General features: G+C 41.4%; 1 protein-coding gene across 1 annotated transcript in view; it reads right to left on the reverse strand.

Annotated features, from left to right (window-relative positions):
- Window positions 1–18,382, reverse strand: part of EGF (epidermal growth factor) — a 95,614-nt gene that overhangs the window by 54,538 nt on the left and 22,694 nt on the right. The window contains exons 2-5 of the mRNA XM_080682838.1: window positions 14,987–15,186; window positions 12,806–12,987; window positions 12,176–12,403; window positions 10,395–10,597 (exon numbers count right to left, since the gene is read on the reverse strand). Of these exons, the coding sequence (XP_080538964.1) occupies window positions 10,395–10,597; window positions 12,176–12,403; window positions 12,806–12,987; window positions 14,987–15,186 (813 nt within the window). The remainder of the gene's footprint in view (window positions 1–10,394; window positions 10,598–12,175; window positions 12,404–12,805; window positions 12,988–14,986; window positions 15,187–18,382) is intronic.

Genomic DNA, 18,382 nt, shown 5'->3' on the forward strand with positions numbered 1-18,382 from the left:
GCAAGAAGGAAGACAGGAAAATGATGGAGAGCCATTCCGACCACTGTGTTTCAAGTGGCAGCCATTTGGTGTCAGGGCAAACCTGTATTAAAAAATCCAGCTTTACCTCAAACCAGTCCTATGCTTGCCCCAGTGGCATCTCTTTGTAAATGTGACCTTCTTCATGAAGACAATGTCAATAACTACCTATAACTATGTTAGAAGGATATAGCAATCCATATTTTACTAAGATTTCTATGAAAAATAAAAGAGCTTTGACTATTTGGATTGATCATTTAGAATTATATAAAAACAGATGAAACTGGAATCCTGTGCACCATTGGTGGGGATGTAAAATGGCACAACCACTGTGGAAAACAGCATAGAAATTTATTTTAAAATTAAAAACAGAATTGTCATATGATCCAAAAATTCACTGGATCAAAAGAATTGAAAGCAGGGTCTTAAATGGATAGACCAGGCTGGCAACACCTGAACTGCTGATGAATCTGGAACATCACAAACAGAACAAGAACCAGCCGCTGCATGCCCATGTTCACAGGAACATTATTCACAATAGCTAAGCATGGAAGCAACCCAAGTGCTCATCAACAGATAAATGAATAAGTGAACTGTGGAACATGCAGGAAATGGAATATCATTCAGCCTTGAAGAGGAAGAAACTTCTGACATATGCTATAACATAGGTGAACCTTGAGGACATTAGGCTAAATGAAATAAGCCAGTTACAAAAGATAAATACTGCATAATTCCACTATATGAGGCAGTTAGAGTGGTTAAAATTATAGAGAGAGAAGGTAGAACAGTGGTTGCCAGGGGCTGGGAGATGTTATAGTTTAATGGATATAGAGTTTCAGTTTTACAAGATGAAAAGTTATGGGGATGGATGATAGTGATGGCTGTATAACACTGTGAGTGTACTTGATGCCACTGAACTATACACTTAAAATGGCTAAGATGGTAAATTTTATGTTATATGTATTTTACCACAATAAAATTATTTTTAAAATGTGGAAAAACACTCACATATCTAGGATGATTCTTTCCTAAAGTTTTCCAAATAACCCAGGGATTACAGTAGACATTCCAGCAATAACACAATCAAGATGGATCAGCGTCTCACCGGGGCAGTTTTAGCTACACTAATCTCGTCCCTCAGCAGGTGCACTTCCAGGTGGAGGAAATTCTCCTTCAGGAACTCTCAGAATTAAGGAAATTCAGCAATATTTTGCACATGAACTGAATGTGAAGTAATTTGCACTGTGTTGATGATAGATACCCTTCATTTTCCAAAGGATTTGTTTTTGAAACTCTCAAGAGCTTAAAACTGGCATCTACATTTAAAGGAATACAGAAGAAAGCAAAAGTGTTAGCACCTTTTAAAAAAATTATGTCTGTGAGCAGTAAAACTAGCTGCAACATCCTCAGAAGTTGAGTTTAAAATAACGTATTCAAATTGTATACAAAAAAACTTTTCACACTGTCTCTGAGATTTATACACCAACTAGTATGGGTGTTGGTTGAGGCAGCCAGGAGAGCACTATTGCCTAATCAATTTAATTCTGACAACAAAAGTGTGGTTCAAGTCTGTGTCTGTTTTCCAACAACCAGAGGAGAAGTGTGAGTGTGTGTGTGTGTGTGTGTATATGTGAGTGTGAGTGTGTGTGTGAGTGTGTGTGTATGTGAGTGAGTGTGTGTGTGTATGTGAGTGTGAGTGTGTGTGTGTATGTGAGTGTGAGTGTGTGTGTATGTGAGTGTGTGTATGTGAGTGTGTGTGTATGTGAGTGTGTGTGTGTATGTGAGTGTGTGTATGTGAGTGTGTGTGTGAGTGTGTGTGTGTGAGTGTGTGTATGTGAGTGTGTGTGTGGTGTGAGTGTGAGTGTGTGTGTGTGTGTGTAAGAGAGAAAGAGACAGAGATTTTCTGAGTTCCTGAAATGGGGAAATTTTTTTTTTTTTCAGAAAGAAATGAGATTTGGCCCCGCCATCCACACAAACTGAAACATTTAACCACCAAAAAACCATCGATTAGATAATATGTCGAATTACAAGCTTTCCCAAAATAAAAAAGGCAACATCTATAAAATGGTAGGTAATATCTATGAGTTGGAGAGGAGCTGGGGAGAAGGGACGTGAAAGCCAGTAGGTCAGTTATGTCCTTTGTGCCTGAAGCACTTGCAAGAAATTCAAGTAGAGATGCTCAGAAGGCAGCCATACATCGGGGCATCGAAGTTCGCTGAGCCTGAATGTGTACAAACGACATGTCCCCTGCAGGACCTGAGCTCGGAGGGGACAGTGGGCAAGCAGGCATGGCCCAGAGTAGGTACCTGAGTGACCGCTCTCAGGAAACTGATCAGAATCCTTAGGAAACCAGCAGGACAGTGAGACTGTGGCTGGACCATGGAGACTTGGCTCAGCAGCCGGCTGCATGGAGCTCTTTGCTAACAAGCCAATTCACACTCACAAACCCGGGCCTTGTTTAAACCACAAATGAGGCTTCCTGGAGACACCCGTGACTTTGGCTTTGGGAGCCGCACCCCTGTCCCAGTCAGACCACAGTCCTCCCCGGGCTGCTCTCTTTTGTATATTCTGAATAAATCCCCAACGTTCTTAATCACTTTTCTCTGCAGCTTAGCTCTGCCATGGACCTTTGCAGCTTGACTTTCACCATGCCTCAGTCTTTTAAAAAATAAAAAGGTTTAGATCTTAAGAAAGAGGTCTGAGCCAGAAATATGTTGGTAGTCAAGTGGGCTGCTGCCCAGGAAATAAAGTAGGAAAACGCCAGTTTGTATCACCTTAGAGATTAACAATGCACCTAACCATCTGAGTGGTTCTGAGAAACCACTTGAGGAAAAATCAACCCGTTTAACTTTCTTTAACCAGTCTGTCTAAATTATTTGACCCTGAAATGTTTTTTCTCCAAATACCTTCATTAAGTGCCACAGAGCTAGTGTTTTGTAGAAGGTTTGCTAAGTGGTAGTTTAGGCATTTTTTACCAGTTACCTGCTTTGTTGAAGTAGTCTCACTACAAAGTGCCTTGCAACCCAAGTACTACCACGGCCCACCTCGGCAGAGGAGCTGCGGTTGTAAGGCTATTATCCAGGAGGAACTAGCCATCCTCTAGGGAAGTGTTTGTAAACGTGAAGGATATTGGGCACTTTGAGAATCTGATGAAAGTTGTCTACCGTATCCCTAGGAGACAATTGCATATTTCATCTAACATGTACAATCAAGAGATTCATAGACTCTAAATCCCAGGTGAAGCATTCCTGCTTTACAAGACACAAAAACAATTTCAACCTATTTCACAATGGCCAGCGTCACAGTGCTCTTGAAATCAGAAGTCCTGAGACCGATTACAGCGTTCACGCAGCCTGACCCCCTTTAACCCTCCAGCCTTGGGTATAGGCGCCTCCCAGGTCCTGCCGCCCAGGTTGCAGCATTCAGAATGTGTGGATGAAAAGGGGCTACATGCAGAGAGAAACCAAGACGGCAGCATAGGTAAACACCTGAACTTGCTGCCTCGCACAACAACTTCACAACTACAACTAAAAGACAAAACGGACATCATCCAGAACCACAGGAAGGCTGGCTGAGTGGAAATTCTACAACTATAAGGAAAGAGAAAAGCTCACAGAGAATCAGAGGAGGTGCGGAAGGCAGAGGTATGGAGGCGCGCGCGCAGAGAGGGCTGGCAACTGAGTACACGGCTGGCTTTTTCAAGCCGGAGGGAGACACAAGCTCCCGACTGCTCTGAACTCCAGTTGCGGGCGAGAATCTGGGGACCCAGACTCATATGGGGAGAAACTGGACTGTCTGGAAGCAGGCAGAACTCGAGGGCGGTTTTCTCTCAGAGGTGCTTGCAATGATTACCACAAGACACTGAGACCCGGGGGCCTTTTAGGGCAGGGCTGATGGGAAGCCATTGCTGTTTGCTCCACCTTGAGACTCCGCCCCACCAAGCTGTGTGCAGAGGCTTTTGCATATGAATGGCATGGTCCTTTGAAATCTAAACTTACCTATCAAACTGCAGCTGAGTCAGAGAGACCCAGAACATCCAAAAAAAGGCCCAAGGCCCGACAACAGCTGGCATTGCTTCACAGCTGGGCTTCATCTGGGCACCTCCAAAACCCAAGCAAAGAAGAGGAATCTGCAGATCTCTCCATAGCTCCTGCTGGGTGGCCTCAGGCAGAGGCTAAATTAGCACCTCCTTGGAGATCCAAGAGCCAGTGTACCCAGTGGTCAGTGTGAGTCCATACCAGATTACAACTCTTCACATCCATAAGCGACACACTCAAGGGGCAGACTCAGAGAGCACCAAATACCCATAAAGCAAGTCTTGCCTCATAAGGGTGTCTCCAGCACAGAAGTTCTCCCAGCATAGACACAGCTGATCCTCACAGCCAATTGGCCTGGAGGTCAATTCCTCCCAGTCATACCAACAACAATCAAGGCTTAACTACAACAAGACTGTGCACCCAGGCCACAAAGGGGTGCACCAAGAATGTCCACTTCAGGTAACTGGGGAGGCTGAGCCACTGAGCCCTATAGAACACCTAGCACACAAAGCCACTCTATCAACTCAGGGAAGCAGCCAAATTGTGGAGACAAAGAAACAGATCACAAATGCAAAAATGGAGGAAAGCAAACAACTGGATATAGAGTTCAAAACCACAGTTATAAGGTTTTTCAAGAATTTTCTAGAAAAGGCCGATAAATTTAGAGAGACCCTCGAGAATATGAAAAAGGACCAACTAGAAATTAAGCATACACTGACTGAAAGAAAAAATAATATACAGAGATCCAACAGCCGACTAGAGGATCGCAAGAATCAAGTGAAAGATTTGAAATACGAAGAAGCAAAAAACACCCAACCAAAAAAGCAAAAACACAAAAGAATCAAAAAATATGAAGATAGTGTAAGGAGCCTCTGGGACAACTTTAAGTGTACCAACATCAGAATTATTGGGGTGCCAGAAGAAGAGAGAGAGCAAGATACTGAAAACCTATTTGAAGAAATAATGACCGAAAACTTCCCCCACCTAGTGAAAGAAATAGACTTACAAGTCCAGGAAGTGCAGAGGACCCCAAACAAAAGGAATCCAAAGAGGACCACACCAAGACACATCATAATTAAAATGCCAAGAGCAAAAGACAAAGAGAGAATATTAAAAGCAGCAAGAGAAAAACAGTTAGTTACCTACAAGGGAGCACTGATATGACTGTCAGCTGATTTCTCAACAGAAACCATGCAGGCCAGAAGGGAGTGGCAAGAAATATTCAAAGTGATAAATAGCAAGAACATACAACCAAGATTACTCTACCCAGCAAAGCTAGCATTCAGAATTGAAGGGCAGATAAAGAGCTTCACAGACAAGAAAAAGCTAAAAGAGTTCATCACCACCAAACCAGTATTATATGAAATGCTGAAAGGTATTCTTTAAGAAGAGGAAGAAGAAGAAAAATGTAAAGATAAAAATTATGAACAGCAAATACATATCTATCAACAAGTGAATCTAAAACTCAAATGAATAAAAAATCTGATGAACAGAATAATCTGGTGAATATAATAGAATCGGGGCATAGAAAGGGAGTGGACTGACAATCCTCGAGGGGAAAGGGGTGTGGGGGGTGCAGGAAGAGACTGGACAAAAATCATACACCTATGGATGAGAACAGTGGGTGGGTAAGGGCATGGGGTGTGGTGGGGTACGAACCAGGTGGAGGGGATCTATGGGGGGAAAAAGGAGGAACAACTGTAATAATCTGAACAATAAAGATTTTTTAAAAAAGAAATCAGAAGTCCTCAGCACTTGGAGCACATTTGGATTACATCCTTTGGTCAATAACTGGAGCCAATATCACCACTGCCCATTGCCTTCTAGATTCCAGGTTTGCCTGTAACTCTACAGCTGACAGTGGCTTCCCAACCAAATTCTATTATTTGTCACATTGTTTAAAGTTGTTATATAATGAATCATTATAGATTTTCTTTTAAAATTCATGCTTTCAATTATCCTATTTAAACTCCTTATCAAGGATAGGGAGGATCCAAGATGGTGGCATAGGTAAACACCTAAACTGCTGCCTCGCACAACAATTTCAAAACTACAACTAAAAGAAAAAACGTCTATCAGCCAGAACCACGGGAAAGCTGGCTGAGTGGAAGTTCTTCTACAACTAGAAGGAAAGAGAAAAGAGCATTGAGACGTGCACAAGCGCTGAAAAGCTGAGGTACGGAGGCGCGCAAATCGGGCTGGCGGCGGGCGACTGGAAGCGCTGCTTTTTTCAACCCAAAAGGAGACAAGCTCCCGATTACTCCAAACTCCAGTTTCTGGGGAGACAAGGGGGACCCAAACTCCTACGGGGAGAAGCTGGACTGTCTGCCATCGGGTCGGAAAGTGAGGGTGGCTTGCTTGCAGGGCTGAGCACAGGAATAATTGTTTACTGAACTGGGGCACAGGACGCGGGGATGCAGTCGGAGACGCAGAGCTGGCTAACTGGCAGCCATCGCTGTTTGCCACGCCCTGGCCTAGTGACGCCCTGAGACCCCGCCCCGCACAACCTACAAACCCATCCAAGCTCCAAGCAGTGGCTTTAGCATATGAATGGCCTGCCCTATCGCAGCTTAACCTAGCAAACTTGCAGCCCGGGTCAGACAGCTCCAAAACCTCCAAACCCCAAACAAAGAGGAGAAAACTGTAGTTCTCACTGTAGCTCCTGCTGGGTGGCCTCAGACAGTAGCTGACCTGCACCCAAGTGGAGATACAGAAGCCAGTGTACCTAGTGGTCAGTGTGAGACACCAGATTTCAACTCCTCACATCCATAAGTGACACATTCAAGAGGCAGACTCAGTGAGCATCAAAGTCCCACTGAAACAAGTCCTGCACCATAAGCTTGTCTCCAGCGCAGCAGTCCTTCCATTATAGACACAGCGGGTCCTCACAGCCAATTGGCCTGGAGATCAATTCCTCCCAGTGTACCAACAGCAATCAAGGCTTAACTACACCAAGACTTTGCACTCAGCCCACAAAGGGGTGTACCAAGAGCGTCCACCTCAGGTGATTGGGGAGGCTGAGCTACTGGCCCCTATAGGTCACCTACCACACAAAGCCACTCCATCAACACAGGGAAGCAGCAAAATGCAAAGACAAAGAAACATGTCACGAATGAAAGAAATGGAGGAAAGCAAACTACTGGACGACATAGAGTTCAGAACCACATTTATAAGGTTACTCAAGAATCTTCTCAAAACCACTGAGGAACTTAGTGAAACCTTTAAGGATCTTAAGGAGAATGCCAAAAAAATGGAAAAGGACCAGTCAGAAATTAAGCATACACTGTCTGAAATAAAGAATATACAGAAACTCAACTGTAGATCAATGTACCCCAAGAATCAAACCAAAGATCTGAAATATGAGGAAACAAAAAACACCCAACCAGAAAAACAGAAAGAAAAAAGAATCCAAAAAAATGAAGATAGTGTAAGGAGCCTCTGGGACAACTTTAAGCATACCAGCATCCGAATTTTTGGGGTGCCAGAAGAAGAGAGAGAGCAAAATATTGAAAACCTATTAGAAGAAATAATGACAGAAAACTTTCCCTACCTGGTGAAAGAAATAGACTTACAAGTTCAGGAAGTGCACAGAACCCCATACAAGAGGAATCCAAAGAGGACCACACCAAGACACATCATAATTAAAATGCCAAGGGCAAAAGACCAAGAGAGAATCTTGAAAGCAGCAAGAGAAAAACAGTTAGTTACCTACAAGGGAGTACCCATACGACTGTCAGCTGATTTCTCAACAGAAGCCATGCAGGCCAGAGGGAGTGGCAAGAAATATTCAAAGTGATGAACAGCAAGAACCTACAACCAAGATTACTCTACCCAGCAAAGCTATCATTCAGAGTTGAAGGTCAGATAAAGAGCTTCACAGACAAGAAAAAGCTAAAGGAGTTCATCACCACCAAACCAGGATTACATGAAATGCTGAAGGGTATTCTTTAAGAAGTGGAAGAAGAAGAAAAAGGTAGAAATAAAAATTATGAACAACAAAATGACATCAAATACATACCTACCAACAAGTGAATCTAAAAATCAAGTGAATAAAAAATCTGAAGAACAGAATGGACTGGTGAATATAATAGAATCAGGGACATAGAAAGGGAGTGGACTGACAATTCTCAGGGGGAAGCAGGTGTGAGGGGTGCGGGAAGAGATTGGACAAAAATCTTACACCTATGGATGAAGACAGTGGCGGGGGGTAAGGGCATGGGGTGCAGTGGGGAATCAGGTGGAGGGGAGCTATGGGGGGCAAAAAAAGAGGAACACCTATAATAATCTGAACAATAAAGATTTATTTAAAAATAAATAAATAAACTCTTTATCAAGGAAGCTGAATAATAGTAAAAGACTCTGAAGAGATCACATGTTTGTTGATGGGAGAAAAAACACTAACCTCACAGACTGACCACGAGGAAGTGGTCCCAGCTCCATCATTAACAAGCTGTGCAATCCTGGGAAAAGTCACTCTATTTCTCTAGGCTTTAGATTTCTCAGTTATGAAATGAGTACAATAATTGCTGGCCTTTCTGTCTCACAATGTTGCTGTGACAAATCAATAAGATAATGCCCATGAAAATGCTTTGGAAACTATGAGGCAACACATAAATGTGAGAGATGGTGATGAGGATGAGATAGGCACATCTATAACTATTATGAATGAAACTCAGAGTTACTTATTAAGTAAGAGTAGTGGTTGGTTCTCATTTTGTTATGAGTCATCACCACTTAGGCAATGAACTGGAAGACAGCTTGAGTCAAAATTTCCCTTGGAACGTATCTGGCATATGGTCACCATCTATTTCATAATGCCACCACTAGGCTGTTGCTATTCTGTGTTATGCTGCCACCCAGAGTTGAATTGTTTCCCACGATTCTTGTTTTGTATATTCAAGTAAATAAGGTTTTTAAAAAATATCTTATTTGAATAAGTGCTTCATCACTTGGAATTTATTTTATTCTTGGCAATTCCTCATTACTTGCATTGAAAGCATAGTCATTACAAAAGTTAAAGTATAGTTTCTATCTATGTTTCTAAAGAAATCAGATAAAAGCATTCACGCTATTGGTTACATTCTTGAGGGCATGAGATATAAGCATGTCCGTTTCCCCTAGATTCTAGCCTTCCTTCAGGAATCTTGTGCCTGTCCCCCTGTTCAGTTCAGTTCTCCAGAGTGCCCCTCAGGAGCTGCGTCCCGGGAGGGTATAAACACATTTATCCACTAATTGTGCCAGGGACTCATGGTCCCCACCATTTCCCACACGGTTACCAAACCCAGTGGCATCCAACAGGAAGAAGAGAAAACAAGCAATTCCACCTCTGCTTCGAAACCTCACAAGGCTACTTGAGGATAAAATTAAATATCTTTGAAAACCTTCTTAAAATAAGACATTTACATAAAGCAAATGTTAGTGTAACATCATTTTTGTAGTATATAAGCTATATTGAGGAGCTTACCTTAAGAAAAAAGTACATGCTAAAGAATTCAAAGGGAGAAGACTGCATTTAAAAATAGAAATTTGTGACTGTGACTAGATTCAGTCAATCCAATCATTTTATTAACATCTACAATTCTTTATAAATATATAAATAACCACTGAATATCTGGTGGTTTATATAAATAAATAAATAAATAAATAAATAAATAAATAAATAAATAAATATATAAAATGGTCTCTGCCTGCATATTTATAATCAAGTGGGAGGAAAATAAAAAAGAAAGAAAAGTAATATGTAATTATACCTTGCAATGAGTCCAATAAAGTGCTTATTGAGAAAAAAAATAAGAGGTGAAGGGCCCACTTTGATTGGATGCCCAGAGAAGGCCATGACATTTAACTTCTATCTGAGGACATGACATTTAACTGAAGAGAATTCTAGGCAGAGTGAAGAGTGACTGCAAATGTGTAAAGGCATGAAGGAGCCAGGCATTCTGAGAAACTCTGGAAAGACCTGTGTTGGATTCCAACCAGGGAAAAGGAAAGAACATGCTAGATCAGGGTGGTCAAATATTGATAGGCCTGTTAAATCGTTACATTTCAATCTAAATGAAAAGGGAAGCTTTTGAAGGCTTTTAAGCAAATGGGTCAGATTAACTATTTAAAGGCAAGAGAGAAAAATAGAAAGATTAGCTGAGTGGCTATGACTGTGGGCCAGAAGTGCTGGTTGTCTGGACCGTGATGATGGCAGTAGAGGAGAGAAGTGGTGGGAAGGTCTTGGAGGTAGATGGGAAATTGGGGGTGAGGCAGTGGGAGAAATCAAGGATAAACCCTTAGTGTCTGGATAGGGAGTAACTAAGTACCAGACCTTGTTCAAGATCAGAGATGACTCACCAGACATCCAAGTATCACGCTCTGCCTTGGGCTGTACAAGTGGGTGTACTACTTTAATTCCACCAGGTGGTGCAAATGATGAGTTGAGGTTAATCTGAACCATATCCCTCCCAGTGTGTTTGTTAGCTATCCAAATCGTCCTCTTTCTCCATGTTGAGTAGAAGATACGGTCTCCAAAAAGGGACATTGAAAACAAATTGTGCCTAAAACAAACAGAAAAAACATTTGTTCCTGGGCTTATTAAAGTTTCACTTCATTTCAATTTATTGTCTGAATTTCAATCACCTACCTTTTTGATTATTTTTCTGTTAGGTTTAGAAACAGATATTGAGCTTAAAATTTTATATATGCAGTCATAATCTGAATTAATGGGGTATAATTTTTAGCTCCAGATTTATGGTCTCATTCTTTTGCAAATCAGCACGTGTGATATAAAATAGGGAAGAAAATAGGAACAGGGTAGGATTGGACTTTTGGTTTTGTCCATTTCACACATGACTAATTTCTGCCTCTTTCCAAAAGCTGGCAAGTCAGTTACTGGCAAGATAACAAATCAAACATGTATAACTTTATAACTGCAAGACATAAAAATTCCAAAAAGAATAACTATAACCAACATGTGAAAACTTATATGCCAAACTAGTGGCCCGGTGCATGAAATTCATGCATGGAGGGGGGTTCCCTCAGCCCAACCTGCACCCCCTCCAATCAGGAACCCCTTGGAGGATGTCCAATAAACCGGCAGTCAGACATCCCTCTCACAATCTGGGACCACTGGCTCCTAACCACTCACCTGCCTGCCTTCCTGATTGCCCCTAACTGCTTCTGCCTGCCCTCCTGATTGCCCCTAACCCCTCCGCCTGCCTGCCTGATTGCCCCTAACTGCCCTCCCCTGCCAACCTGATTGCCCCCAACTGCCCTCCCCTGCTGGCCTGATCTTGCCTCCAACTGTCCTCCCCTGCAGGCCTGATCTCACCTCCAACTGCCCTCCCTGCTGCCCTGATCTTGCCCCCAACTGCCCTCCCCTGCAGGCCTGATCTCGCCCCCAAATGCCCTCCCCTGCCGGCCAATTTGGTTCTGATTAGCCGGTTTCTATGCCAGTCAGCATCAAAAGCTCTGCCTCCTAGGCAGCCTTTGGCTCCTCACAGTTCACCCAGATTTGGTTCTGATTGGTCAGTTTCTATGCCAGTCAGCATCTCCGACCTATCTCTGGGTCTGATCAGAGAGGCAGGGCTGATCAGCAGCCCCCTCAGAGGCCCGGAGAGAAAGAGAGGCGCAGCTGCGGGCCAAGCCCGGAGAGAAAGAGAAAGGCAAGGGTTGATCAACAGCTGCCACGGAGGCTACAGATCAGACCCTGCTTCTCGCCTCCCTCCAGTCCGGATCCGCAGCCCCCTCGGCAGTCAGCCACAGCAACCCAGCACTGACTGCAGGACTGACTTCTGGTTGGTCAAGCCTTCAGTCGTTTTGGACGTTATGGACCCTGGGTTTTTATATATTAGAATACTCTGTTATTTATTTTTATTTGTGTTTCTTAACTTTCACAATATCCCCAAGAAATAAGCACTACTATTATCCCCATATTAAAGGAAACTGAGGACAAGAGAAGTCACATACCTGCCCAAAGTGACTTGCTAGTAAATTATAAATATAAAACTTGAGTTCAAGACTCCAAAATCTGTGCTAAACCACCATAGTATCAGCTTAACTGGCAAGAGTAAAATTAATTTAGCGCACGAATTTCAATGGCAATTGTTTTATTTCACACTAGAAGCAAAACTTACTGTGCAAGGTGTTTGCTGAAATAGACAGAACCTCCTTCATAATCACAGGAACAAATGTGAGAATTGCTTCCTTCTCTGTTGTACTGAATCCAAAAGAGCCGTTTATCAAGCACATCCAGTGACATAGCTGTTATTTTCTCTGATGTCTCGAGCAGGATCTTCACTTCTACACCTTTGATATCTGCTCTGTGAAGGCTGCCGGCCACCTCTGAAGACCAAAATATGAACCTGGGGGCGAACACATGAATTAGACACATAACTGAGTGTAAAGTTACTTAAATGGTCAACTCTCTCAGTGTGTGCACAGACCCCAGGTGTCTGCACAGGACAAGCTTGACTATTTTGAATGAAATGTAATTCAACAGGAGTCCTTGAACTTTCCATGGGATTTCAGGTTGGAGGAGAATTATACTTCTATGGCAGGAAGCCATGGTTGTCAGGAGTGCTGTTTGTAGAGGGAGTCACTGTGGTTCAAATCCAGCAAGCGGCCTATTGAAAAGGGTGATTCTGTATCATAAAAGAGGGCCATGGTCTCAATGAGGAGGTCCCTTTGAGTCAAAATGCTGTGATCCTATGAATTTTCATCAGATTTTGAAATATATCTCAGTGTCTGAAAACAGCAGAATTTACCTTTCTACTGGATCGACTGCTACGTTTGCAGGATATTTTAAGGTGCTTAAGAGAACACGGGAATTGTTTCCTTTCATATCTGTGACTGTAATGATTCCTTCCTGTTGATTTGACCAAATAAGTTCTTCCTTTATCCAATTTATTGCCATTCCTGAAACATTTTTCTTTATATTGCATACTTTCTGTAAAAATCAAATTTCAAAATTGTTATTAATAATCCTCCATTCTCAACAAAATTGTTTTTCTTTTATGTAGAAGAGCCTGTTCTTTTAAGTACTTGTCATTTTTGTGCATTCCCCAAACACTTTAATGATAAAATAATCACAGCTACAATGCCATTGTTTTGATGCAGCAGTCAACCCACCATATGCTTACTTCTGGGCATGGTATCTGTAACTATAGTAACAGTGGAATTTCGATGCTACCTTAAAGACAGTTTACTCAATTCCACTTGCTAATGGAACTTTTCAGATTCTCACTTGAATTCAAGTCCAAGCTTTGCCAAACTCTGGCAGGATTCCCTTGGAGTCTGTGCACAGAGCTCTCAAATAGATGAATTTTTCATTAGGGCCCCACTTTTCTTCTGGCCCCTCTTCCTCCATCAGGTCCCTCCCTTTCAACAATCCCCAGTGCCCTTGCACTCTGACCCCATGACCTGAAGAGCAAGGCTTCTCTTTCTTGATGTCTCCTGGGCAGTGTTCCCTGCTCTGTCATTTAAAAAACAGCCCAGCAAAAACCTCTATTATCTCCTCATTCCAGTGTGCGCAGATAAACAGGTCTTCTTGGTTGGGGGGGGGGGGAAGGGGGGAAGGTGGGGAGAAGGTTGCAGATTTCCATGGTGTAAATATTCCCATCATTGCTGATTTCCAGCTACTAACCTGACCTCACTGAACACATTTGGGCAGGGATCTAACATTCTCATGAGCCTGTTCTATTCCTGTATCTCAAACAGAGTAATCTGATCCAACCATTGAACCAATTGCTAATAGATGAATATATAGCTCATCCAGGTAAATTGTTTACATGTTAACAGGTGTCCTTTATAAACAATGTTTTAACCCAAAGGAGGGAATATAATAGTGGATTTTAGGCATCAAGCCAATCCTTTCCTAATGACTTGACATAAATTCACAACTGTTTAACTTATTTCCTATTCTGTGACAGGAAATTCTCCAGATTCTTAGATTTAAGATTTTGCAACAATTCTACAGATGGCTGGAGAATGAGTAGCCATCCTTGTTAAAAGTGAGATTAGCAAGTATTAAAGATGTGATAAAAACAGATTAGCAACTAATTGAAGCTTTTAAGAATAATTGGAGAGAGAAGGTTTGGTTTAAGAAAAAACACCCCCCCACACACGCACAAAACAGTGGGCACTTTGTGCTGGGAATAAATGCTTAAGGTTTCTCTAGTCACGCGCTCTCTGTAATCTATCTCCCAGGAAGAGAAAGGACATTCCTCCTGGGACTCATGTAAGGGTTCTACCAGTTAAAAAGAAAGATTAATGATCTTTTGTAAGTACTTGAAGCAAAATGCTTTATATCTATCTGCTTTATTTTTTTCCAGAGTGCAAACACCTTGAGAATACAAAGAAAAAGGTTTTTCTTCCTAGATATCAGGTGCCAAAACTCTCAAGAAAGATTTTTGATGATGAAACAGGGTTTCTCAATCTCAACACGATCCATGTTTGGGGCTGGATAATATTCGTTGTGGGGACTGTCCTGCATGTTGTAGGATGTTTAGCAGCATCCCTGGCCTCTGCCCACTAGATGCCAGTAACACATCCTCCCTCGTCCCCAATCCAATTGTGACAACCAGAAATGTTTCCAGACATTGACAAATATCCCCTAAGGGGAAATATTGCCCCCAGTTGAAAACCAAGGGAGTAAAAAAGAGTCATATAAATAATATGTTTATACCATAAAATGGTGACCTGACTTAATAAACTGACATATTTTCTAAATACATTGCCATCCTCACTTTCTACTTTGGGGAGCTTCTGAATTTTGTGGGCTTGTTCAATAATATGCCACAGATGCAGATTAGATAAATACCTACAAATGCCAGGCACACATATGAACTGTAATGTGATTTTCATTTATATACATGTTACTAATTAACTATATCATATTTGTCAGCCTATACAAAAGTCCCTTGATACCTTAGGAATTGGTACTTTACCTCTTGCCTTGTCCCATTCAGAAAAACTCTTTGCAGAAGTTGTCTTTCTGGATCTATCCAATAGATTCTTTCTTTATTGTAATGAAAGTCCATGATCACTGATACACCAGCATCTGTCACCAATTTCTCATGATTGGTTCCTTCCAGGTCAATCCTAAAGATGCTGTTTCCATGAGAGAATATTAAGAAGGGTGCAGGACCTGAGTGGGAAGAAAGAAACCAAACTGTGCATTTTCAATAATATTTTATCGCATGTAGACATAATACTTCCCCATGACAACTAACACAAGTGTTATTAATTTTTTATTCCAGGTTCTATATTTTAAATAAGAATATTATAGGGGGTGAGGGGGGCAATGGGGGGATAAGGACACATATGTAATACCTTAATCAATAAAGAAATTACAAAAAAAAAGAGGAAGAGGATGAACAAAATGGAAAGTAAATTACTTTCAAATACCTAAAAAAAGAATATTATATAAAACATTTATATATATATGTTCACAATTAATTTTGTAAGTTATCTTCTCCACAAATTGATTATAAACAATGAACACTGTCAAATTATGAAAAAAGAACTATTTGAAGAGAAAAGTGCTTTCTTCTCTTATATATAAAATGACACTTTATGTTTAAAAAAGGAACAATCTACTGTATTCTGCTGTGCAAAAGGTCTATATGAATGTAAATTGTAATTATATAAATTGGAAATAGTATTATAGATATTATCATTTTCTACCTCAATGCCCCCTTCCACCCCAGTCTTACATGTGAACAGAGCCTTCAGGGTAATGACATGGAAGAAGGTGGTGAAAACTAGAGGTGTTAAGTGGAAGCAGGAAAAACTGAAATGCTGTCCTGTGAAAGTGCTGGAATACTTGTCTCTGTTGGCATTGCCACATAAAACCCAGGATGCTCAGTTAAATTTGAATTGCATATATACTGGAGGAGGGGGCAGCGGGGGGGAGGGAATACACTAAATACTTACTCACTATTTACCTGGAATTCAAATTTAACTGGGTGCCCTATGTCTTTATTTGCTAAATCTGGGTGGCGCACCTCACTGGATCTCTTGACCCCTGCAGGGCCTTGCCATGTGCCCGAACCCTACACCTGGGGCCCTGTAATATTTCAGGTGATGGCCACCTACCCACTCTGACTCCCAGGTACATAACACCTGCTTGAGAACCTGAGACCTCCGGAAACCTCAGCCTAAATTACTGGCTGACTCCAAGGACAGCTTGCCTTTGATGCTTAAGATGCTGCCGGGGGACCATTTCCTCTCCTGCAGCCAGGTCAGTCTCCTTGGTCTCTTCCTGAGGGTGGGGAGGCTCCTGCCACTCTAGGCCTTTAGGTAACTATGCAACCACTGGGATGAGAGGGGATTGGAGATCATGCTAACATATCCTTTCTTCCCTGCTGGGCTCACTCCATTCTGTTTTCACATTAGACTGTAATACATTTATGTGACACAATATATGTACTTCTTGTTCCAAAGATTAAACAAGATGATGAATTAATGACATTTTACTCAGAAAACATTTACTTGAAATAGTGCCGGCAAAGTGTCTAAGAGAATTAGCTCAAATCACTCTTCCTGTATCTTTTCCACAACACAAGGCTCTCACACAGGTACGTAGGGGAGCCCAGGCTTCATTGCCACTCCAGCTGTAGAATCAAAGAAATCATAGAAGAAATGCATTGGATCGAGAGCCAGCAGGCCTGGTTTCCAGTCCTGGCTCCGTCAGCTTCTCTGGACATCTCACAGACCTCACTGCCTATATCAGAGGGTTATTGGGGAAAGAAGTAAAATTATGATGTCGAAATATTTCATTAATTGTGGAGCACTACACAAGTGTGATTCATCATTGCTTATTCTCACGGTTCAGATTTGAACCCGTGGACTAAAATGTTGGCATAGCTCATCTCTCCTATAGCAATTGTGTCATGGAGAAAAGGTAGACAACAGGAAAAGGCACCCTAAACCAAGAGCTCATCTGTGGGCCACAGACTCCATCTGTGGAGTCCGCTCTTTGAAATGTGCATCATGTATTCTCTATAAACTAAATAAATGTCCCTAACACATATTATTAATTTCCTAATTCATTGTTACATTGATGAGATCAAGAAAACATTTTGTTCATTTAAAAGTATAACTATACAGGAGATTTCCAGGTTAAAAATAAAGGAGAAAGGAAAGGTACTCTAAAGATTTTAGTAAGAACATAGCATAATGCTTTCTTTGTACACAATAGATTTTTTAATTAATTAATTAAGAAATAAGTGTGTTTTATTAATTTGTCTGGGCTTTTACCAAAGATACTAGCAGATCTATCAAATTCATAAAAGCGCAATCTAGCCTATGGTAGTTATGTTACTAACAACAATAATAATAATAACAACAGGCTTTCACCTCCTAACCTCATTTACCTTTAATAAAACTCCATGAGCTAGCCAGGCAAGATTTGACTACCAATAATCAAAAGAGAAAAGAGAAATCTGAAGAATACTTATATCCATAAAGCACAAAACACAGCATTAACATCAGTGACATTTCAAAAAACAAATAAAGAATATTTATAAAATACTAAGTATGAATTAACAAATTTTACTCTCAGATTTTTCCTCTTCACTGTGAATGATGGCATCCAGGCTTTATCATAGTCTCTTAGAACTGGAAGATCCTAGTTATTACCTAATCTAGTGTTTCCCCAACTCATTTCTTTAGAAGAGTCCCACAGGGTACTGTGTGTGTGTGTGTGTGTGTGTCTTTTGAAGATCCCTTCCCTTGAGAGTCTAGTTCAGTGGGGCTGGGCTGAGAGCTAAGAATCTATTTTATGAATAGACACTCCAGGTGATTCTTACATCTTGGTGAATTTGGAAATCATTGATCTAGTTGATGAGGAAATTTAATGTTTCCCAAAATCCCACTGCTAGTTGGTGGAGTTGGAATTAGGACCCAGAAACCACCATCCCAATCCAGTGCTCTTTCCTGCCTTGGTCTGGGTTGTCCTATGTCAAGATGTTACAATCTTCATTCTATTTATGTAAGTGATTCTAATTCCACTTCCCTCAAAACACCATTCATTTTCCCTACACTGCCAACATCATTTTTATGTAAACCAGGGCCTGGGCTGAGTATTTGTCGACATGAAATGTAACGTGATCTAAAAGAAATGAAAGACGGGAATTAGGCTTGGTGAAATAGTCATTTTTCTCGACCACCGCTGGAAATGATAAGTAAGTCGTGTTTCTTGAGACTGTCAATGACTATAAACATCGGTGTGGTACATGTGGGGATTTGAATGTCGGCAGGGCATGCATGTTTGAACAGCTAAACTTTCACATGTCAAAACCCTACGGCATATATTTTGGGTGCAGTTTGGCCATAGCAAA

The sequence above is a fragment of the Plecotus auritus genome, assembly GCF_963455305.1.
Source record: "Plecotus auritus genome assembly, chromosome: 1".
Taxonomy (NCBI): Eukaryota; Metazoa; Chordata; class Mammalia; order Chiroptera; family Vespertilionidae; genus Plecotus; species Plecotus auritus.